The 23,756-nt window shown below is 45.1% G+C and overlaps 1 protein-coding gene across 1 annotated transcript in view; it reads left to right on the top strand.

Annotated features, from left to right (window-relative positions):
* The first annotated feature begins 717 nt into the window (after nt 1–717).
* spo11 (SPO11 initiator of meiotic double stranded breaks) overlaps nt 718–23,756 on the top strand; it is a 97,617-nt gene continuing 74,578 nt past the window's right edge. The window contains exons 1-4 of the mRNA XM_041205477.1: nt 718–908; nt 1,592–1,705; nt 6,051–6,139; nt 21,060–21,126. Coding sequence (XP_041061411.1) covers nt 718–908; nt 1,592–1,705; nt 6,051–6,139; nt 21,060–21,126 — 461 coding nt within the window. The remainder of the gene's footprint in view (nt 909–1,591; nt 1,706–6,050; nt 6,140–21,059; nt 21,127–23,756) is intronic.

Genomic DNA, 23,756 nt, shown 5'->3' with positions numbered 1-23,756 from the left:
ACAGAATGTACTCATTGTGGGGACTTCCTATGTCCATCACTAAGAGTAGCTTGGTAACACCACAACTGACAGAACTAACTGAGTCCTGGAGGACCTAGCAGCCAGAATGGCCTGTGGAAGATGGTGAGAGAAACAATACGATAGAGAAACCTACTTGATCTTGTCCTCACCAAGCTACATCTACAGATGCACCTCTCCACAGTAGTATTAGGAGTGTTCAATGCACAGTCCTTATGGAGATTAATCCAGTCTTCACAGTGAGAACATCCACCATCATGTGTACCACTGCCACCGTGTTAAATGGATTACATTCAGGATAGATCTAACAATGCAAAATCTGGCATTTATGAAGCGCTGTGGGCCATCAGCAGCAGCAGTAGGATTGTATTCCACACAACCTGACTTTATGCCCTAGCATTTCCCTCACTCTACTGTTATGATCAAGCCAGGGAACCAATCCTTGTTCAACGAGATGTGTAGAAGAGTATAACAGAAGTAGCACCAGGTGTTCCTAAAAGTGAGGTGCCAACCTTGTGAAGCTACAATACAGGACTGTATGTATTCTAAACAAAAGGAACATGCTTTAGACAGAACTAAGTGATCCCACAACTAATGGATTATATCAAAGCTTTGTAGTCTTGCCTTATCGAGTTATGAATGGTGATGGATAAACAAGATCGGGAAGAGCAGCTTCCATGAATATCCCCATCCTCAATAATGGCAGACCCTTTCACAACTGGTGCCACTAAAGAGGGATGCCAGGAACAGCAGAGGCCAGAGCAGCAGGAGGCAGTGGCTGCAGAGCCTGCTGAAGAAGCAATCTCAGAGGGGTCTGAATCGGGCGAGCAGTGGGAGCCGGAGGAGGCCGTTCAACCCGTTAAATCTGCCCCGCAGACCCTATCACAACTGTGCAAAAGTCAAGGCTGAAACATTTAATTGCTAAATGGATGATGTATCTTGGCCTCCTGAGATTCCTACTATCAAAGATTCTAGTCTCAAGCTAATGTGATTCACTTCACCTGATATCAAGAATAGCTGAGAACACAGGATACAGCAAAAGACCCCAATCACATCCTTTCTAAAGTGCTTTAACGTAGCCCCACCTGTAGCCAAACTGTCACAGGTACAATACGGATCTACTTGACAAAGTAGAAAATTGCCCAGGCATGTCCTCTAACAAGGTGCAGGACAAATTCAATCCAGCTAGTTATTGTCCCATCAGCTTATCTCAAGTTTCAGCAAAGTGATGGAAGCCACCATTGACAATAATATCATGTGTCACTTAACTGCTCATCAATCATTAGTTTAGTTTCTCCCACAGCCATTTGGATCCAGGCCTCATTACAGCCAAATATGGACAAAAGAGCTGAATTCTAGAGATAAGGTGAGAGTGTCAGCACTTGATACAGAATGCTCAGGAGTGCATAAGGTAATACAGATCTGATGCTTTATAAGATCTTGACAATACACCAGATGGCACTTTTGAGTTTTCATACCTTATTCAGAGTATTGCAATTTCAGTATGACAATTTCATTGCTGAGCACCATTTCTATACAATAAACTTATTAATTAATGTCACCTCTCTTTCAGTTCAGATGTTCTTAAAGCAATTGAAAACATTATCAAAGAGACACTCACCTACCTTGCGAAGGGAGAAGCCCCAGTTATTACTTTTGGTAAACGATCATCCTGGGAAAATATTCGGTATGTTTTTATTTTATTCATGTAAAACTCCAAGTATTAAATGCACATCTGAAAAATGAAATGTCCTATCTGAAGAATCCTGCTTTGGACATCATGAATTAGGCTTCCAGTCTGGAGTATATTAACAACATGTATTTTCTTAACAACTCATGACTATGTACATATTTACAGTGGAAGGTACAGGTTTGGAGCTGACCCCATTCTAGGTCTTAACCCAACTGTGTTCATCTCCAGACTGACCCTGGCTCTGGGTTAGGTGTCTTCTTACAACAATGTACGGGCGGTACTGTACTCAGTCCCAAAGTAACCCTTTATGTACCAGACCCTTCTACTACACCTCCCTCCAATTCTCTATCCCATGGATATAAAGTTACTTTAGTTTACTTCAAAGTCTTACATTGTTAAGCCTTGTCCATTAACCTTATTGTTACAGCCTTGATGCTATTCTAACATTATTGTTATTAAAATATTAACATTAACAACATTCTCACTACCCCATCTCCCCCCTCCAAGTCCTTGAAGTTAGGGGTTCGGGCAACCTGGAGGCCTTAAATTCCTTCCACATCTCGTTCGCCATTCTGTCAGGAGAATGGTATGCTCTGGTGTTGCTTGTCCTTGTTGTTGGCTTGGAGGGTGGACTGGTGTTTGGGTATGGTTTCATCTTTCATTGCTTGAGATTAAACCACACCTGGTTGGTTTGGTAGAGTATGGATGTTGTCACTCTTGACTTTCTTATGGAGTGATGAAAAATGTGTTCATCTGCTTGGCGGTGTTCTTTCATCCTTCTCTGTTTAGGCCATCTGGAAGCTCGCTAAGGCTGGGGAAGTGTGTTCCTGTGGCAAAAAGATTGAGTAGCATGCTCACCTCTGCTTTTTGTTGTTGATGGTACGCATATGCTACCAGGTTCCAGCAACCCTTGTGGTTTTAGCCTGCTGGCTCGAAGTTGCTGTGTGCTCACAGTGGTTGGTGTCCCTACTGACTATGCTATCATCATAGTTAGAGGTGGAGGCTGCTCAGATTGTTGATCCTTCTCTGCTACCACTTCCACTGGAGGCAATGGTAATCTCGTGTGCAGTAGTTTGGTCTGACCGTTGGGGATTTTCCAAGACCTGGAATGATGATGGGTAAACCTGCTCCACAAAAGAAAAGAAAAATCACAGGTGAAATCATAGCCTGAATAAACTTTAGTGTTTGAGGACTCAGGACCATGCTCTTCTGGCCGACTAATTATTGGTAGTCTTGGCATCTTCTGTTGGCTGGATAAGGTCGAGGGCTACGCTGACGCTACTGCTGAGAGGAGAGGATGGCTGATTGTGGACAACATACATTAGCTCAAAGATTTGTTTGTCACTATACCTTAATAGTTCAAGGATCATCTCAATGATTGGGAGTCGGACTCCTCCTTCTCCATACAGTAGAGTGACTGTTGTCCGAATCCAATGACCTTGGAACCATGGCTCCTCGTCTGATAGGACTGTCACGCTGGCACCTGAATCTAATTTAAAATTGGTGAGATAACCGTTTACCAGGATATCAGCATTCCAAAATGAAGAGCCACATTCTCTGATGTCCCCCAAGAAGAATGGCTGGGGCTTCGATCTTGACCTCATGGATTATCTTTGGAATGTCTGTGTAGGGATGGGATTTTGACTTGCACAGTTTACCAAAGTGTCTCTGCCTTTGTAGTGGAAGCGTTAGGCAGTGGTTACAGGACACTGATGTTTCCTGTGAGGGTGCTTCGCATCGCAGTGCAGGCAGGGTCGTTCTGCTGGGCAGTTCAGGGGTGTTTTGCCTGACTTGGGTGGTCACTGTGTGTCTGTGATCTGATATGGTGGATTGAGGTAAAAACAGAAAATGCTGGAAAGAGTCAGCAGGTCTAGCAGCATCTGTGGAGAGAGAAACAGAGTTAATGTTTCAAATCTATATGACTCTTTCTCAGCTCTGATGAAGAGTCATAGGGATTCGAACCATTGACTCTGTTTCTCTCTCCACAGATCCTGCCAGACCTGCTGAGTCTTTCCACCATTTTCTGTTTTTATTTCAAATTTCCAACGTAGGCAGTATTTTGCTTTTATTATTATGGTGGACTGAAGGCTGGTTTCTTCCCCATGAAGTGTCTCTCCACTTGGGATGGATCTGTGTTGTTCACGTAGCTCAGACAGTCTAGCTAACTGGATTGCCTTGTCGAGGTTAAGATCATCTTTAGCTTGTTGGAGGTCAGAGAGTGAATCGTCTGTAACACCCACCACAGTTCTGTCTGAGCTGAGCTCAAACAGTAAATCGCCATATTCACATCCTTCAGCCACCCTAAAATGAAGTAATTGACAGGTTCGGCAGGGAGCTGGACCATTTTATTAAATTTAGCTTTCTCCAGTATTTTATCGCATCTCAAGTTGAAATAGACATCGAAAGATTTCAAAACGTCATCAAATTTGGTAGATGATTCATCAGTAGCTGGTCATTAAATGAATTTGTCTGTGATTGGCCCAATCGAGTAAAGAAGTGTACTGACTTGTTCTGCCTCAGATTTTTTTATTGGGACTTGCAGCAGCACTATCTTAAAAATCCTCTCCTACAAAGACTCCACTTGTGTGACTGGTCTGGGCCATGGGTGACTCCCAGTTGAGCTGGAAGTGTGGAATTGCAATCCATTTTTGAAGATTTAAAAATGTGTGGGTACAGATTAAAGAGATTACAGGCTTCAAAATGGCATCGCCAGCTACTGCTGAACAAAGGATCTTCCTATGCTTGCCGGGCTTTTCAAAATGGTGGTGGCATGCTTATGCCTGAAGAAGAAGGGACCACAGTGGTGGCGGAGGTTGGTTGGTTGCCAACTTAATTAACTCGGCAGTTATTATGTGTTATGTGTTGGGGCTCTTGGAAAAGAACCACAGGCTTGCTGATTCTGAACCTGGACAGCTGCGAGGTACCTGGAGTGGATGAAATGAATTATTAACGATGATTTTTTTTCTTGCAGTGCCAGACTCTGGAGCCATGTGCCATGACTTGGAGCCTGGAATCGGGTTTAGTGACAAGTTGCTTTCAAATGGCGCTTATGACTGAACGACTTGAAAGGGGTTTGTTAGGACTAGCTGGACTGGAATTTTAAAAATTTTATCCCACCCTTGCAGGCTGTGAGTGCTGGACTTCCAGCAATGGAAGCAATGGAGTCTTCTGCTTGAGTAAAACTTCTACCCATCTTATCTGCATCCAGGCTCTTGTGTCTCTGGAGCTTTTTCTTTCTGGTGAATTTTCTCAGCGTCTGTAGCTTCATTTGGAAGTTAGGATCAGTGCAGAATGTGTTGAAGGTGCCCTTTTTCTTAGTTTCTCAACATTCTTGTGAGGATGGGGTTTGTAATCCCGGGGCTTCCCTCATGAAGAATCCTGCTTTGGACATCATGAATAGGCTTCTGGTCTGGAGGATATTAACAGCAAGTCTTTATTAACAACTCATGACTATGTACATATTTACAATAGATGGTACAGGTATGGAGCTGACTCCATTCTAGGTCTTAACCCAACTGTGTCCATTTCCAGTTCTGAGTCAGGTGTCTTCTTACATGACTCTGTGGGTGGCACTGTACTCAGTCCCATATTAACCAGACCCTTTTACTACATATCAATCTTATAGAAGTGAAGCAAGTCACACTGATTTGGGGCTTCTCATGAATGCTTAAGTACTTAAGGAGCTCTAATCAATAATCCTTTTTTTCAGTAAACATTCTGAACTAGTTACCTTATCTTTAGAAATGCAATCAAAAGTAAAATAAAATTTGTTGATTACAAAGTGAATAGCAGTACTGCGATGTGGTGAGATTTCAGCAAGGAGGTTACAGTAGAGTTGGGTGCAAATCTAGTAGATGACAACACATTCAAGGAATTTTGAGATAAAAGGGAAGTTAAAGATGAAATGCTAGATGATAAAATGAGCTGTTGGTGCGATGGGTGGAGGGTTGTAAATGAAGGCAATTTTAAAAAGGAGAGGGACATTGCTTGACAAGAGGAAACCATTTAAAATATCCGATAATATAGGGATCAGGAAAGGAAGTTAAGTGGTCATCATGATAGACACGATGAGTTCAGAGAGGGCATATGGTAAGAGAGAAATAAGGGTTTGGGGCTGTCGTGGCATAGTGGTGAATCTTCACATGACAAGATTCTGATTTTACTATCTTCCATCATGTGACTGAATGGGGAACATTAAGGAGGGAGGTGGCAACTAAACATTGTGATTCGCAAAAGGCTGGGGGCTTGACATTTTGACCTGATAAGGTGTGTAACATGGGAAGTCATCAGAGGAGGCTAATAAAAAGCAACACCTAATGTAGATTTTGCATTTTGACAGATTTGATGATAATGTTGGCCTGCAGATGGTATCTGATTGCACTGTCAGCAAAGTGAGGTGTGAGTGCTCTAAATCGATCCACAGGTTTGGTAAGTAATTATTGCAGTGATTACTGCTGATATAAATACGGACTGATTACTTGCAAGGCGTTAGCAGCCCTTTGGTGCAACCAAATGGGAATCATCCTGCTCCCTCACACCAGAGCTGCACATGCGTGTCTCATTTGTGGTTGCCCATGTGCCTAGCCAAAGCCTGCGGCCTGAACTACATCTTCCCAGCTACCTTTTGGCCTGATGGAGACATAAAACTCTGGGGTGTTGTGGGGTGAGAAGAGAAGACCTGTAAATTATAGGGAGGGGAAGCTCAGGAACTTGCAGGTGGGTGGTGCAGGTGAGGTAGGAAGAATGAGGAGAGACAATATAACTCATTGGTACAATTTTAAAAGGGGTGCAGGAACAGTGAGGCCTGCAGGTGTACCTAAGCACGCCTCTGAAGATGGCAGGACAAGCAGAGTTGTTAAAAGGCTTACAGGATCCTTGCTTTAATAGAACCATAGAGTACAAAAGCAAGAAAGCTCATGCTAAACCTTTATAAAAACTGGTTAGGCTTTAGCTGCTGTAACTGAGGCCAATTTTGGGAGGATGTCAGGGTATTCGAGGGGGTGCAAGGAAATTTAGTAGAATTGATTTGAGTAAAAAATTTCTCTTATATAGAGACTAGAGAAACTAGAATTTCTCTTCTTACATAGAGCATATCGGATATATGGCACAGAAACAGGTCAAACCCATCTGGTTCACTAATATCCTTTAGAGAAGGAATTTTGCCATCCTTATGTGGTCTAGCTTACATGTGACTCCAGATCGACAGCAATATGGTTGACTATTAACTGTCCTCTGAAATGTCCTAGTAAGCCATGCAGTTCAGTGGCATTCAGGGATGGGCAACAAATGCTGGCTTTCCCAGCAAAGCCTATATCCCATGAAAGAATAAAAAAAGCCCATGCTGCACTTGGACCTACTCCCATCTTTCCTCTAAATCTATCATCGTAACTATCTATTCCCTTCTCCCTCATATGCTTGTCTACCTTCCCCTTAAATTCATCCATACTATTTGCTTCACCCACTCCCTGTAGTAGAGTTCCTCTTTCTTGCCACATGGTTTCTTCTGAATAATCCTCAGAAATTAAGGGCTTATTCTGTGTTTTACCAACATGCATTTCATTACATTTATGTGTTATTTTCCAGATGTGAATATTCCAATGTTCCTCTGGTCAGTGCCCCATCTTCCACCCTCAAGAAGCGAGTTCGCCTAAAGTTCTGTGACACGTGACTCAAAGATTTGTGTGGGAGGAATAGGTTTCAGTTAATGGGGCACTGACATCAGTACTGGGGTGGAAGGGAGCTGTTCCAGTGGGCTGAGCTTCACTTGAATCGTGCTGGGACCAGTGTCCCAGTGAATCGAATAACTAGGGCTGTAGAGAGGGCTTTAAACTAAATAAGGGGGGTGCAGAGGGGAGGATTCTGGAGAGGGGATACGTAGGCTATCAAAACAAAAGTATATGGTGGCATGGCAGGGTAGCAATTTAGGTAAAGCTACCCAGAGTGTGACAGGAAGGGACAGTGTGTACAAACATAAAAAAAGCAGCAAATAGGGTCAGAGTGGGAAAAATGGTAAAAAGGCAAAATTACTGGCTCTTTACTTAAATGTTAATAGTATTCAGAACAAAATAAACGAATTAACGGCGCAAATAGAGGTTAATGAGTATGAACTTATAGCCATTACGGAGACATAGTTTCAAGGAGATCAAAGCTGGGAACTAAATATTCAGGAGTATGTGACTTTTCGAAAGGTCAGGCAGGAAGGAAAGGGTGGTGGGGTAGATTTGTTAGTACGAGATGGAATACGTACGATAGCAAGAGAGGATCTTGGATCGGAAGATGTGGAATCCACATGGGTGGAGGTAAGAAATAACAAGGGGAAGAAGACACTGGTGGGAATAGCCTGTAGGCCCCCTAACAGTAGCTATAATAGGACAGAGAATAAATCAGGAGATAATGAGGGCATGTAAAAAAGGCAGTATATTAATCATGGGTGACTTTAATCTTCATGTAGATTGGGAAAATCACATTGGCAGAGATGGCCATGAGCAAGAATTCATAGGGTGTATTCGGGACTGTTTCTTCGAACAATATTTTGTGGATCCAACCTGGGATCAGGCTATTTTGGACTTGGTAATGTGTATTGAGGCTGGTTTAATAAATGATCTCAGAGTGAAAGATCCCCTAGGAAACAGTGACCATAACATGGTGGAATTTAATGTTCAGTTTGAGAGTGAGAAACTTATTTTGGGAACAACTGTGCTAAACTTAAATAAGGGTAATTACAAAGGAATGAGGGCAGAGTTGGCTGGAGTGAACTGGGAAAGGAGTTTAGCTGAAAAGATGGTTGATGAATAATCACAGACATTTAAGAAAATATTTCATGACTCGCGACAAAGATATATCCCAGCAACGAAGAAGGATTGTAGAAAAGGGATAAACCAACAATGGTTAACCAAGGAAGTTAAGGATAGTGTCAAAGTGAAAGAAAAAACATACAATGTGGCAAAGATTAGCAGTAAGCCAGAGGAGTGGGAAAGTTTTAAAAACCAACAGAAGATGACCAAAAAAGAGGGAGAAAATAAACTTTGAAGGTAAATTAGCAAGTAATATAAAAACGGACAGTAAGAGCTTCTTTAAATATATAAAAAGGAAGAGGGAGGCCAAAGTCAGTATAGGTCCCTTAGAGAATGAGGCTGGGGAAATAATAATGGGGAACCAGGAAATGACAGAATAGTTAAATAAATACTTTGCATCAGTCTTCATAGTAGAAGGCACTACTAGCATATCAAAAATACTAAATAATCATGGGGCAAAAGGGGGACAGGAAATAAATACACTAATTATCACTAGAGAAAAAGTACTAGGGAAACTAATGGGGCTAAAGGCCGATAAGTCACCTGGACCTGATGGGTTACATCCTAGGATATAAAAAGAACTAACTGCAGCAATAGTGGATGCATTGGTAGTAATCTTGCAAAAATCCTTAGATTCTAGAAAAGTCCCAGAGGATTGGAAAACTGCCATTGTAACACTTTTATTCAAAAAGGGAGGGAGACAAAAACAGTTAAATATAGGCCAGTTAGCTTAACATCAATCATTGGGAAAATGTTATAGTCTATTATAAAGGATGTAATAGCAGAGCGTTTATAAATGCATAATATAATCAAGCTGAGTCAGCATGGCTTCATGAAGGGGAAATCATGCCTGATAAATTTATTAGAATTCCTCGAGGAGGTAACAAGCAGGATAGGTAAGGAGAAACTAGTAAATGTAATATATTTGGATTTCCGAAAGGCGTTCGATAAGGGACCACACATAAGTCTACTTAATAAGATAAGAGCCCATGGTGTGAGGGTAGTATATTGGCATGGATAGAGGACTGGCTAACTAATAGAAGACAGAGAGTTGGGATACAGGGGCATTTTCAGGATGGCAACCTGGAACCTGGAGTGTCACAGGGGTCAGTGCTGGGTCCATAATTATTTATATATTAATGATTTGGATGAGGGAAATGAATGTATTATTGCCAAGTTTGCAGATGACACAAAAATAGGTGGGAAGGCAAGTGGTGAGGATGACACAAGGAGTCTACAGAGGGATATAGACAGATTAAGTGAGTGGGCAAAAAACGTGGCAGATGGAATATATTTTGGGAAAATGTGAGTTTATGCATTTTGGCAGGAAGAATAGAGGAGTTGAACATGATTTAAATAGAGAAAGACTGAAAAATGAAGCAGCACGGGGATTTGGGGGTCCTCTTGCATGAATCACAAAAAAACTTGCATACAAGTTCAGCAGGTAATAGGTAAGGCAAATGGAAAGTTGGCCTTTATTTCAAAAGGAATGGAGTATAAAAATAGGGAAGTCTTGCTAAAACTATTCAAGGCACTAGTTAGACCAGACCAAAATATTGTGATCCCCTTATCTAAGGAAAGATATACTGGCATTGGAGGCAGTCCAGGGAAGGTTCACTAGGTTAATCCTGGGAATGTAGGGATTTTCTTATGAGGAGAGGTTGGGTAGGTTGGGCCTGTACTCATGCAGTTTAGAAGAATGAGAGGCGGCCTTATTGAAACACGTAAGATTCTCGGGGGCTTGACAGGTAGATGCCGAGAGGTTGTTTCCCCTTATGGGAGAGTCTAGGACTAGAGGGCATAATCCTAGAGTAAAAGGCTGCCCATTTAAAACAGATGAGGAATTTCTTCTCTCAGAGGGTAGTCAATCTGTGGAATTCTTTAGCACAGAGGGCTATAGAGGCTGGGCCGTTAAGTAAATTAAAGGCAGAGATGGATTTTTAATTACTAAGGGAATCAAGGGGTATGAGGAAAAGGCAGAAAAGTGGAGTTGAGGATTATCAGTTCAGCCATGATGTCAATGAATGGTGGAGCAGACATGATAGGCTGAATGGCGTACTTCTATGTCTTATGGTATCCTAATTCACAATAAGTCCTATTCACCTTTGTGCTCAATGACCAATATTGGCTCCTCCAGCAAAGCTTCAATTTCACAGCTCTCTTCCTCGTGTTGAAATCTGTCCACCCTCACCCTTTTGTATCTGAACTTGGAAGTGTAGGAAGGACAGGATGCAAATACTGCGGAGGACAGCATGCCCAGGAAAAGAAGGATTGTCCAGCATGGGGAAGCAGTGTTTTAACTGCAAGAAGCAGAATTATTTTGCACACAAATGTTTGGCTAGAAAACAGAAAAACAAGCCTATGCAGATGGCCACTGGAGAGATATCAGCAGATAAGTCTGATGAAGAACTATATACCATATAACAAGTTGGTTCGGTAAAGTCTATCAGTGACAAAGGCTTTGTGGCCGTTACGATGATGACCACATATGGAGAGTATCAGGCAAACATGAAATGCCAAATAGACACAGGTACATCATGCAATGTAATGATCTTCACAGATCAGTGTGAAATCGCTCAACATGGCGATCCGAAAATGAAGCCCTCTAAAATAAGATTGAGGCTATATGATGGCACAATACTCAGACTGAAGGGACAAATTAATCTGACAACCCAATGCAATGCAATGGCAAGAAGGAAGACCTCGAGTTCCAGATATACGTGGGATGCAATGGCCACTCATCTCAGCTGAAGCAAGTGTAAAGCTTGGACTGATAAACCTAAACATGCCAACAGAGAAAGGGGGACAAAAGTTTCCAGAGCGAGGGAGACAATATGTAACTAATCCACAAGATGGTTGCCAACCATGCCAGTAGGGAAATGCATGAGCAGAAGGTAAATGAAGCAGTTCTACAGGAAAATGTACACCTCAGAGCTGAACTGGAAGATTTGAAGAGCGAGATTCCAGCTGAGTATACACCATTGATAATGCATGATAAACTGAAGACTTCAATGAACCAAGCTGTGCAAGATCAGAACAAATAAATTTCAGAGACAACACTAAGGTACCAAGAGGAAAGAATGACCCACAATTCCACAGTTGGCATTGTTGAAGCGGGAGTTGAAAAAACACAACCAGTTGTACAGCCAGGTAAAACAGCAGGCAGAAAAGGCACAGAAAGATGTTACGACCTTGAAAGACTCCTTGAAGAATCAATATGTAGCCATCGAAAGACATGAAGAGCCAGTCAGGGTACAAACTCTCAACGCTCTCAACAGGAGTCAGCCTACGTGTAAACTTGGAAGTGAAGCTGTTCCTTTACTACGATGGGCCGGTAAGGGAGTAGAGATCTCATCAGCTGTACTGAGTACAGAGCCACCATTAATACCAGAGGTCCACGTGTCCCCAACAACCCCAATGGAACACCAAGAGTCACCAAGGCAACAAGGGCCATGGGAATGACACTCTCCAAACAAAGAACATCACCTAGACAAACAGCCAATGTCAATGTGCACATGCATCACTAAGAGACCTGCACGATTCTATGGGCTGAATTTTCCCAGAATTACACTAAGTGTGGTAGCAGGCAGGTAAAATGGAGTCCTACCCGCCGATGAAAATGGTGGGTTTTCACAAAGTATCTTCCTGAGCCCGCCTCATTATATATTCACTCCTGTGAAACACACTGTTTCCATGGCGGAAGGGCTCCTATTTGCCTGCTCGCCATCACCCCCTGCTGTTGCATCACACTGGTCGCCATCTTTAAAAGGCAGCCGCCAGCAAAGCGCTCATCACCACCAGCTCACCACCGCTGCCTGGGAGACATGGCCAGCAAAGGAAAAATGACTGCAGCCCCCACTTCAATGACGGGACCCTCGAGTGACAGCTGGATGCTGTGGGGGCCCGTGGGGATGTGCTCTACCCCCACTCTGGCCACAGGATGGGCAGCAATGTTACCAACCAGGCTTGGGAGGCTGTGGCAGCGGTGGTCAGTGCGAACGCCCTGCAGGGGACAGCCACCCAGTGCCACAAAAGGATGAATGATCTCTTTCGTTCCGCCATGGTAAGTCACTCTTTTCATCACTCCCAACTCTCACACTCACAAACCCATCACACACACACACACACACACACACACACACACACACACACACACACACACACACACACACAGGGCCCTCACCCTCTGCCAGTGCAAGGGACATCACCGTTCACTCTTTCACACACACCATCATTGTCCTCATCCCATCCATGGGATCACTTACCACCCGCACAGGCCAGGCATACTTATCATCTGGCCCAGCAGGCATCATGATACGCTTTCCCCATTTCTATCCACGCAGGACAAACTGGCTCACAACAGGAGGGAAAGGTGGAGGGATGCTGGAATTCAGAGTTCTCACAGAATCTGAAAACAGAGCCATCCAGCTGGCCGGCGATGACCGGGACCATTCCTTTGCTGACGGTGAGGTCGGCGCTGCTCTACCAAGTGAGGATTCAGCAGTGCGCCATCCATCAGACAACCATGCGTGAGTGAAGTGTCTTCTTTCACAGGCCACTGCCATGCACTAATTATCTCCCCTTGCTTTCGCAGGCACATCTGGGACGCAGCTGATGGAGTCCACGACCCTGAGCCTCCAAGCAAGCTCCGAAGAAACCTCCGAAGAGGAATCTATAGTACCCCCCTGAAGTCCCGTTACAGCGTTCACCCGCACTCTCCACCAGCGCAGAGACATACACCTTGGTGGGACCTAGCTTTAGAGATCACAATCTGGTGAACACATCGCACTGTCTGATCCATAGCAGGTGGAGACAGGGACTTCCGGGCCCCCGGCACTCGGAGGACTGCTGGAGGCAATTGCTGAGTCCGAGTCAGATGACAAGCCTCTGGACTTGGTCATGTCACAGTTGTTGGAGCTGCAAAGGCAAGCTAGGGAACAACAGGAAGGGATGCCCACTGCACTCCTCAGATTGCAAGGATGGAGGAGTCCGTCCGTCTGCAGGCTAAGGTGATAGCGTCGGCATTGCAATGCACTGAGGTCAATACTGGTAGGATGGCAGCCGCCATGGAGACCTTGGGCCAGGACCTAACTCCTGCACTACTGCGTGGGCTTAACTCCACGGCTGATGCCACAGTTGGCCTCCAACATTGTGAACGCGAGAGGAATGCTGGGCAACTCGATCTCACCCCAGCTACCCCTTCCACTCATGGAGTCAGCCAGTGGCCCTCGGGCACCCATTGGGAGGAGGATCAGCAGGTGCACACTCCGGGACCACCCACCCAGGTGATCTGGGAGTGATTGGCGCACCTGACTCCCCTCCTCCTGTGACCGCTGCAAATCCAGCTTCACAGGCTGAGGAGGTTGCCACTGCCACACAGCAGGACCCTAAAAGCAGGCCGGCGCCCTCCAAGTCTCAGCTGTCCAGAGGAGGCCCACCAAAGTCATCTTAGACAGGGCGTCACAGTCAGCAGGCTGCCTCCACCTCCGCTGTGGATGTCTGGGGAGCACCAAGACGTAGCGGTAGGGTTAGGAAAGTTAAAGAGAGTTAGTTGCACAGCCTGGGCATAGGTGTTAATTTGTCCAGTCCCTTCCACCTACATCTGTGATTCCTCTGACACCTTACGTCACATCAACAATTTCCAGTTCCCTGGCCCCAACCGCTTCCTCTTCACCATGGACATCCAATCCCTCTACACCTCCATCCCCCACCAGGATGGTCTGAGGGCCCTTAGCTTCTTCCTCGAACAGAGGCCCGAACAATCCCCATCCACCACTACTCTCCTCCGTCTGGCTGAACTTGTTCTCACACTGAACAATTACTCCTTCAACTCCTCTCACTTCCTCCAAATAAAAGGTGTGGCTATGGGTACCTGCATGGGCCCCAGCTATGCTTGTCTCTTTATGGGGTATGTGGAACATTCCTTGTTCCAGTCCTACTCCGGACCCCTTCTACAACTCTTTCTCCGGTACATCGATGATTACTTCGGTGCTGCTTCATGCTCTCTTCGGGACTTGGAAAAATTTATTAATTTTGCTTCCAATCTCCACCCCTCCATCATTTTCACATGGTCCATCTCTGACACTTCCCTTTCTTGACCTCTCTGTCTCAATCTCTGGTGATGGACTGTCCACCAATATCCATTACAAGCCTACCGACTCCCACAGCTACCTCGACTACAGCTCCTCATTTCCTGCTTCCTGTAAGGACTCCATCCCATTCTCTCAGTTCCTTCGCCTCTGTTCCAATAATGCTACCTTCAAAAACCGTTCCTCTGACAAGTCCTCCTTCTTCCTTAACCGAGGTTTTCCACCCACGGTCGTTGACAGGGCCCTCAACCGTGTCTGGCCTATCTCCCGCGCATCCGCCCTCATGCCATCTCCTCCCTCCCAGAAACATGATAGGGTCCCCCTTGTCCTCACTTATCACCCCACCAGCCTCCGCATTCAAAGGATCATCTTCCGCCAACTCCAGCCTGATGCCACCACCAAACACATCTTCCCTTCACCCCCTCCCTGTCGGCATTCCGTAGGGATCGTTCCTTCCGGGACACCCTGGTCCACTCCTCCATCACCCCCTACTCCTCAACCCCCACCTATGGCACCTCCCCATGCCCACGCAAAAGATGTAACACCTGCCCCTTCACTTCCTCTTTCCTCACCGTCCAAGGGCCCAAACACTCCTTTCAAGTGAAGCAGCATTTCACTTGCATTTCCCCCAACTTAGTCTACTGTATTCGTTGCTCCCAATGCGGTCTCCTCTACATTGGAGAGACCAAACGTAAACTGGGCGACCGCTTTGCAGAAAACCTGCGGTCTGTCCACAAGAATGACCCAAACCTCCCTGTCGCTTGCCATTTTAACACTCCACCCTGCTCTCTTGCCCACATGTCTGTCCTTGGCCTGCTGCGTTGTTCCAGTGAAGCCCAACGCAAACTGGAGGAACAACACCTCATCTTCCGACTAGGCACTTTACAGCCTTCCGGACTGAATATTGAATTCAACAACTTTAGATCTTGAACTCCCTCCTCCATCTCCACCCCCTTTCTGTTTCTTCCCCCTTCCTTTTTTTTCCCCAATAATTTATATAGATTTTTCTTTTCCATTATTTCCATTATTTTTAAATCTTTTATGCTCCCCCACCCCCACTAGAGCTATACCTTGAGTGCCCTACCATCCATTCTTAATTAGCACATTCGTTTAGATAATATCACCACCTTCAACACCTCTGTGTTCTTTTGTTCTTTTGTCTGTGACATCTTTTGATGATCTGCTCCTATCCTAAAACCGCCCCCCACCTTAAACCAGCTTATATTTCCCTCTCCTTGTAAAGAAAGATCAGTTCTGTTGAAGGGTCATGAGGACTCGAAACATCAACTCTTTTCTTCTCCGCCGATGCTGCCAGACCTGCCGAGTTTTTCCAGGTAATTCTGTTTTTGTTATGGCTCTTAATCACTTGTACATGATGTTCACTATTGTCAATAAACTCCCAAGAATGTGTCCCTGCCTATGGCTCCTTGTTCTGACGAGCAGTATTATTGTCATTTAGATGTGAAACCTTTCTGCACAAGATAAAAGGCAGGTGTCTCAGTCCAGGGCCTCTTCCCTGTGCTCTGTGCAGCCTTCAGACCACAGTGATGGTCCAGCCTCACACTCCCTGGAAACATTACTGATGCCTGCACCTTGGCAGTGCTGGTCATTGCTGCCAGAATGTAGTGGGCAGGCACCATAGAGTTCTCTGTGTGCTCTCATCACCTTTAAGGTAGGGCTGGCCCCCATCACACCAGCATCTGTGACCAGTGATGCTGTGCACCAGCTCCTGAAGGGCTAAGGTGCTGAAGGCGGACACAGAATCAAATGCAATTAAAGTTTCATGGCTGCATCTCTGAGATGGCCCTGATCATGGAGCGAAGTTGAAGGGTCAGTCACAAGGGAGCATAAGTTCAAGGTGACGGTCAGGAGGTTTAGGGGGATGTGAGGAAAAACTTTTACCCAGAGGGTGGTGACAGTCTTGAATGCACTGCCTGGCAGGGTGGTGGAGGCAGGTTGCCTCACATCCTTTAAAAAGTACCTGGATGAGAACTTGGCACGTCATAACATTCAAGGTTATGGGCCAGGTGCTGGTAAATGGGATTAGGTAGGTAGGCCAGGTGTTTCTCACGTGTCGGTGCAGACTCGATGGGCCGAATGGCCTCTCTGCACTGTGATTCTGTGAAAGCGAGCTGCCCTCGGCCAGACAGGAGTCAGACATTCTCAGAGGCTATGTGAAGATCTGTGGAATGTCCTTACTGCATGTTGTCATCATCCTCCTGCAATCAAGCAACTATTAGGTCCTCCACTGCATCTCCATGACAGGAGCATTCTCAAAAGAGGGTAATAAGCCAGACTGGAGTCAAATGTTCACAACTGCGATGTGAAGACCTATGAGGACACCTCTGCATGTCATCATCATTCTCCACAAATCTGGTAGCTATGAGGGCCTCCCGAGTGCGCCTGCCTTGTCTAGCCAGTGCGAGAGTCTTATCCTGTTGTCTTCAGCATTGAGGACCCCCTCACCTTCATATCTGTCGATGTCCTCCTCATCAGAAGAGACATGTAGCACTTCCATCTCTTCCTCAGCCAGCTCCTCGCCCTGTTGCAGCACCAGGTTGTAAGGGGTGCAGCAGATGACGATGATGTGTGATACCACCTGCGGACTGTATTGTAGGGCTCCACCAGACTGGTTTGGGCACCGGAACCGCTTCTTCAGCATCCCGATGGTCTGCTCCGCGAAGTTGCAAGCTGCTGCATGAACCTCATTATAGCGTCGCTCTGCTGCAGTCTGAGGCCGCCACATGCGTGTCACCAGCTACAGCCTCTGCAAGTAGCCCTTGTCCCTAAGAAGCCAACCCTGCAGCCTCTGTGGACCCTGGAAGACTGCAGGGATCTGCAAACAACTCAGGATGTGGGCGTTGTTCACTGTTACTGCAAACTGAGTGTATACCCGCAAGATGCGTTTCTGGTGGCTGCATACCAGCTGCACATTCAGTGAGTGGAAGCCTTTGTGGTTGATGAAGTCCACTGAGTGTAGCAACGGAGACCTCAGCACCACATGAGCTCAGTCAATCGCACCCTGCACCTTTGGGGACCCCGAGATCAGGGCAAATCCAATGGCTCTTGCATCCTTGCTATCTTGGTCCTGGGTGAAATGCACAAAGTTGTGTGCCTTGGAGAAGGTGGCATCCGTGATCTCATGGATGCGTTTGTGGGTGGCCGATTGTGAAATCCCACAGAGGTCACCTGTGGAGCCCTGGCATAGAAATTGGTCACTTTCACAGCCACTGATGGTGGATGCCCTCCATATCCCTTTGGTGCCAAATTCTGCAGTAATTGGCGATGTGAGCCACCAGGTCCCTAGACATGTGCAGTTGTCGGCGATACTAGTTCTCAAGGAATGGCAGGCAGTGTCTATAGAGCCTGGGTGTCGCTAGGCACCAACCAGCCATGGCTCGCTGACGCTCCTGGGCAACGTGTGCAGTAGCCCCTGCTGTTCCTTCTTCATGAGGTTGCTGCTCCTGCCTCAGTCGCTCTCTCCTTCATTTCCACTGTGTCTGTAGGCCATCAGGCATACAACTAGGTCACCAGGATCCATGATCCTGACGTGGTCCTCCTGCAGCACGAAAGAGAGAGAGAGATGTGGTTATCAGGCTGGACTTAGCGCCTTTCCTGGCCCTGTGTGACCGCCGCTTAATGCTTCCCAGAGAGTGCTGGTCACCTCCTCGGAGGGCAGAGATGAGTGCGCTGCATGGCTGCCCTGTCAATCTGCGACATGGGGGTCACTGGTCCAAACTGGGATGCTGAGATTGCAAGTGGCTGTGAGCGCCTCCAGCAGTGACTGCTATGTGGCTAGCATTGGCAAGGAGATTGTACAACATGTGCAGTCCAACTGCTCCATGGTCCAATAAAGTGGTGGCAGACTCGAAGTCTATGCTGGGGGGTGGGGGCTGGGGGGTGGGAGTAAGGTATGGAACGCTTGGTGGCCCTTTGGTGCCTCTGCATTGCCCGCATGGGCGGGCAGCTAGGAGCCTGACCCCAATCGTATCACTGTGGCTGAGTCTGATCTGTCTCATTTGCGGAGGCATGGCCAGGTGCCCCTAATCCGTGGCCGCTTCCCTTGCTTAAAGGCTGGCCAGCACTTGCCCCTGGACACCCCCACCCCTCAGCAGTTGCCTCCGAGGCTGGCCAGCACTTGCCCCCAGACAATCGCCATTCCTCAGCAGTCGCCTGTGGGGCCAAGCATCAGTGTCCCCCACCACCATGGTGCTCCTGAGGCCTGTAAACAACGGGCAAGCTGTGGTGAACGCTGCTACTCATTCAACCTCAGTTCCCCCAAAGCGAAGGCCTCCAAGTGCATATTGCCTGCGTGCTGTTGTGAAACACGTCAGCGTGCTTTCCCGCCAACGTGGACGGACGATACAGTGGGGTTCCAAAAGCCTGGTGGAATGGCCTTTTAATTATCTGCCAATGTATTACAATTAGCTCCCCGCTGACCGATGGCAGGAAATATGGCCCGTCGTTGGCGGGCTGATCGGAAGATCATGACCTGCCTTCACGCAGTTGTGAAGTGGGACCCGCCATATTTTCCAATTATCATGCTTGGAAAATTCCACCCTATGTCTCCAATTCACATGCAGTGACTGACTAATAGAACAAAATGTGGTTAGTGCAGTGGTTAATGAGGGAGTTCCAGGGTGTCACTGGGTCAAAATCTTGGAATCCCTTCCCCAACAGCTCTGTGGGTGTACCTACACCATGTGGAGTGCAGCAGTTCATGAAGGCAGCTCACCACCACCTTCTCAACAGCAATTGGGAATGGGCAATGAATGCTGTCCTAGCCAGCAATGCCCACATCCTGTAAATAAATAAAAAGAAACAAAAGGTGTAAAGTGGGTAATGTGGGTAACTCACAGTCACACAGGATTGTACATGTGAAGGTGTCTTTCATTCACTAGGAAAAGGGGGATGTTTGTATCTTTTGTTCGATGTATAAAGGGAATGTTTGGGCTTTGAAATGTAATCTCTGTCACACCTGTCTTTCTGTAGGCATGTGGCTATTCCATGAGGCTCCTTCTGGAGGCAGACACCTTAGAGCAGTTCAGTAAAGCCTCTCACAGAGACAGACACTGATAAAGACTGCTGTCCTTATACATGAAATACTTTAATCTCCATTTTCCTGTCCGTCCCTCATAATCATTGATGTCCTTGTCTACCAAAAATCTCTCCAACTCTGTCTTGAATAAATCCAATTACCAGCTCATGGATTTGCAGATGATTTATAACCATGGACAGAGGGCTGGTTAATGGACAGGAAGCAGAGAGGGGGCATAAACAGGGCATTTTCAAGTTGGCAGGCTGTGGCTAGTGGAGCACTGCAAGGATCAGTGCTGGGGCCTCAGCTATTTACCATCTATATTAATGATGAAGGGAATAATGTATCTAAGCTTGTTGACAATACAAAGCTAGGTGGAAAGGTAAGCTGTGGGGAGGACGTAGAGGCTGCAAAGAGATTTAGACAGGTTCGTGAGTGGGCAACAAATGGCAGGTAAAGTATAATGTGGGGAAGTGTGAAGTTATTTGTTTTGGTTGTAAGAATAGAAAAGCAGAATATTTTTTTAAAATGGCGTATTGGCCTTTATTGCAAAGGGATTGGAGTACAACAATAAAGAAGTTTTGCCACAGTTGTATAGAGCTTTATTGAGACCACATCTGGAATATTGTGTGAGTGATTTGGCTTCCATTATTTAAGAAAGGATATACTTACATTGGAGATGGTACAGTGAAGGTTGACTAAATTAGCCCCTTGGATGAGGGGTTGTCCTGTGATGAGAGGCTGAGTAAGTTGCGCCTATATTCTCCGGAGTTTAGAAGAATGACAGGCAATCTCATTGAACCATACAAGATTCTGGAAGGGCTTGATCAGATAAATGCTGAGAGACTTTTTCCACTGGTCAGAGACTCTAAAACAGTCTCAGGATAAGGGGCTGATCATTTAGGTCTGAGATGAGAAATTACTTCAATCAAAGGGTTGTGAATCTTTGGAATTCTCTATCCCGAAGAGTTGTGGATGCTCTATCGTTGAATACGTTTAAGGCTGGGATAGAAGATTTTTGGTCTCTCGGAATCAAGGGATACAGGGAGCGGGTGGAAAAGTGGAACTGAAGCCGAGGATTAGCCATAATTGCATTAAATGGTGGAGCAGGCCATCTGGCCCTCTGCTCCAATTTCTTGTGTTCTTGTATTCTAAAGGTACTTATATAAATATATGTTATCGTTTATGTGTGAAGCATTGAGTTGTTTAGATGCAATGTGGTCCCAAGCTGTCAAGTATCCTGTTCCCAGCTCAGAGATAGTAGGTGTGAAGGACTGATCTGGAGTGCCTTCTCTTGATAACAGCCAAGATTTGAGGATGATTGTGTGGGGAATATGAACCTATTTTTGGCTAGTATAAGATGCAGGCAGAAATGATGGGTTTTTGAAGACAAAAATCTCTGGCACTGATAATTTTTTGTCTTGCAGCTCTAATATTTAAGACCCTGTCGATGATCTACAAGTTGGTGCAGAGCAATACTTACGCAACTAAAAGGTGACAGAACCTTAAGATGATATTTCAAAATAGATATGACATGGAAGGTAGCAAATGCATGTTATTACTGGAATTTGTACTGAATAATATACTTGCCATAATTTATTGTAAATTGACATCATAAGATAAAAGCTGGGCACCAATATCGATATTACTCAAATCCGATTCTGTGAAATTGAAATTCCTCTATGTGTTAGAATAAATGGATTAATGATTTCAATCATGTAATCCATACAGGAATTTGATCATTGGATACATTGAATTTGACTCTACACAAATTTGCTCAATGTTTTTGTTTTATTCATATATTCTCCGCTAGCAAACCCACCCATTTATTTTCCACTTCTAGTTGCCTTTGAGAAGATGGTGATGAGTCATCTTCTTGAAATGCTGCAGTGCCAATGAAGGAACTACAATATATGTTCAAATCAGAATGGTCTGTGACTTGGAGCGGCACTTGTAATTGATGGCACAGGCTGTCCATACACTTCTAAGTGGTAGAGATCACGGATTTGGGAGGTGCTGTTGAAGAAGTTTTGATGAATTGGTTGCCAGTGGTATTGGAAGTGGATGTTTAATGTGGTAGTTAGGCTATTAATTAAGAAGACTACTTTGTCCTGTGATGGCAGGTTTCTTGAGTGTTAATACAGTATTGTTCCTTCATTATTTTTATTTGTTCCTGGAATGTGAGCATCACTGGCTAGGCCAGCATTTATTGCCCATACCACCCTTGAGAAGGTGGTGGGAAGTTTCCTTCTTGAACCAGTGCAGTCCACATGGTATAGGTACACACACAGAGGTTTATGGGCCAGCTTTTTGAACTGCTGCAGTCCATGTAGCAAAGGCGCTCCCATGTGTTTCTAGGTAGGGAATTCCAGGACTTTGACCCAGTGACAATGAAGGAGCTACAAACCTAAGAATACATCAGCAGTCAAAACTAAATGTTACAAAGGTAGCAAAAAGACAAAACTGAGGGCTCTATTTGAATGCATGTAGCATTCATCACAAACATGAATTGATGGTCCACATTGAAGTAAATAAATATGATCTGATAGCAATTACGGAGATGTGGCTGCAGGGTGACAAAGATTGGGTCCTTAACATTGAAGGGTACATGACATTCAAGAAGAATAGGAAGCTAGGTCAAGGTGGAGGGGTGGCACTTTTAATCAAAGGGGACATTGGTGCAATAGTTAGAGATGACCTTGGTTCAGGAGATCAGGATGTAGAATCGGTTTGGGTGGAGATGAGGAATAGTAGGGGAAAAAAATCATGAGTGGGAGTGGTCTACAGGCCCTCTAACAGTAGCCACAGTGTAGGACAAAGTACTTGAGAAAGTATTGTGTGTTTGTGATGAAGGGATGGCAATAATCAAAGGTGATTTTAATCTACGTATAAACTGGAAAAATCAGATTTGGCAGTAGTAGCCAAACCCATCTGGATGAGGAATTCTGAGAATGTTTTTGAGATAATGTCTTAGAGCAGCATGTTCTGGAACCAACCAGAGAGCAGGTTATATTAGACTTGGTATTGTATAACGTGACAGGATTAATTAATGACTTCAAAGTAAAGGCACCCTAGGTAGCAGCGATTACAATATGATTGAATTTTACATCCAGTTTGAAAGGGAGTAGAGCGTGTCTAAGACTTAAATTAATTAAATTAAAACTTAAATTAATAAAAATTAATCTTAAACTTAAATAAGAGCAACTATGTGAGGATGAAAGGTGAGCTAGCTGAAGTGAACTGGGAAAATGGCTAGAAGATAGATCAATAAAGAAGCAGTGGCAGACATTTGAGGGGATATTTCAGAGTATTCAGAGTAAGTACATTCTTATTATAAAGAAAAATTCTAAGGGGAAGACCCACCATCTGTGGTTAACTGAAAATGTTAAGGAAAGCATCAAACTTAAGGAAAAAGCATACAACTCCGCAAAGATGAGTGGCAGGACAGATGATTGGTCAGAATATAAAGAACAGCAGAGAATGACTGAAAGGTTAATCAGGAGAAAGAAATTAGAGTATGAGAGGAAGCGAGCTAGAAATATAAAAACAGATAGGAAGAGTTTCCATGGGTATTTAAAAAGGAAAAGAGTAAGCAACATGAATGTTGGTCCTCTAGAGAGTGACAGTGGGGAGTTAATAGTAGACAATAAGGAAATGGCGGAAGAAATGAACAAACATTTTACTTCTGTGTTCACTTTAGAGGATACAAAAAACATTCCAGTAATAGCTGCAAATCAGGAGGTGAACGGAGAAAGGAACTTGGTGAAATTGAAATCACTAGGGAAACGGTACTGAGCAAATTGATGGAGCTGCAGTCCTGGTGGACTACATCCTAGGGACTTAAAAGAAGTGGCTAATGAGGTAGTTAATGCGTTGGTGTTAATTTTCCAAAATTCGCTAGATTCTGGAAAGGCTCTAGTAGATTGGAAAGTAGCAATTATAACCCCTCTATTTAAGAAGGGAGGGAGGCAGAAAACAGGAAACTATAGGCCAGTTAGCTTGATGCCTTATCGTGGGAAGTTATTAGAATCGATCATTAATGAGTTTATAGCTGGGCACTTGGAAAAGCTCAAGGCAATTAGGAAAAGTCAGCATGGTTTTGTGAAAGTAAAATCATGTTTAAC

This window comes from Carcharodon carcharias, chromosome 14 (assembly GCF_017639515.1).
Source record: "Carcharodon carcharias isolate sCarCar2 chromosome 14, sCarCar2.pri, whole genome shotgun sequence".
Classification (NCBI taxonomy): Eukaryota; Metazoa; Chordata; class Chondrichthyes; order Lamniformes; family Lamnidae; genus Carcharodon; species Carcharodon carcharias.
The sequence above is the reverse complement of the archived record's forward strand: the minus strand, read 5'-3'. Positions and strand labels throughout refer to the sequence as shown.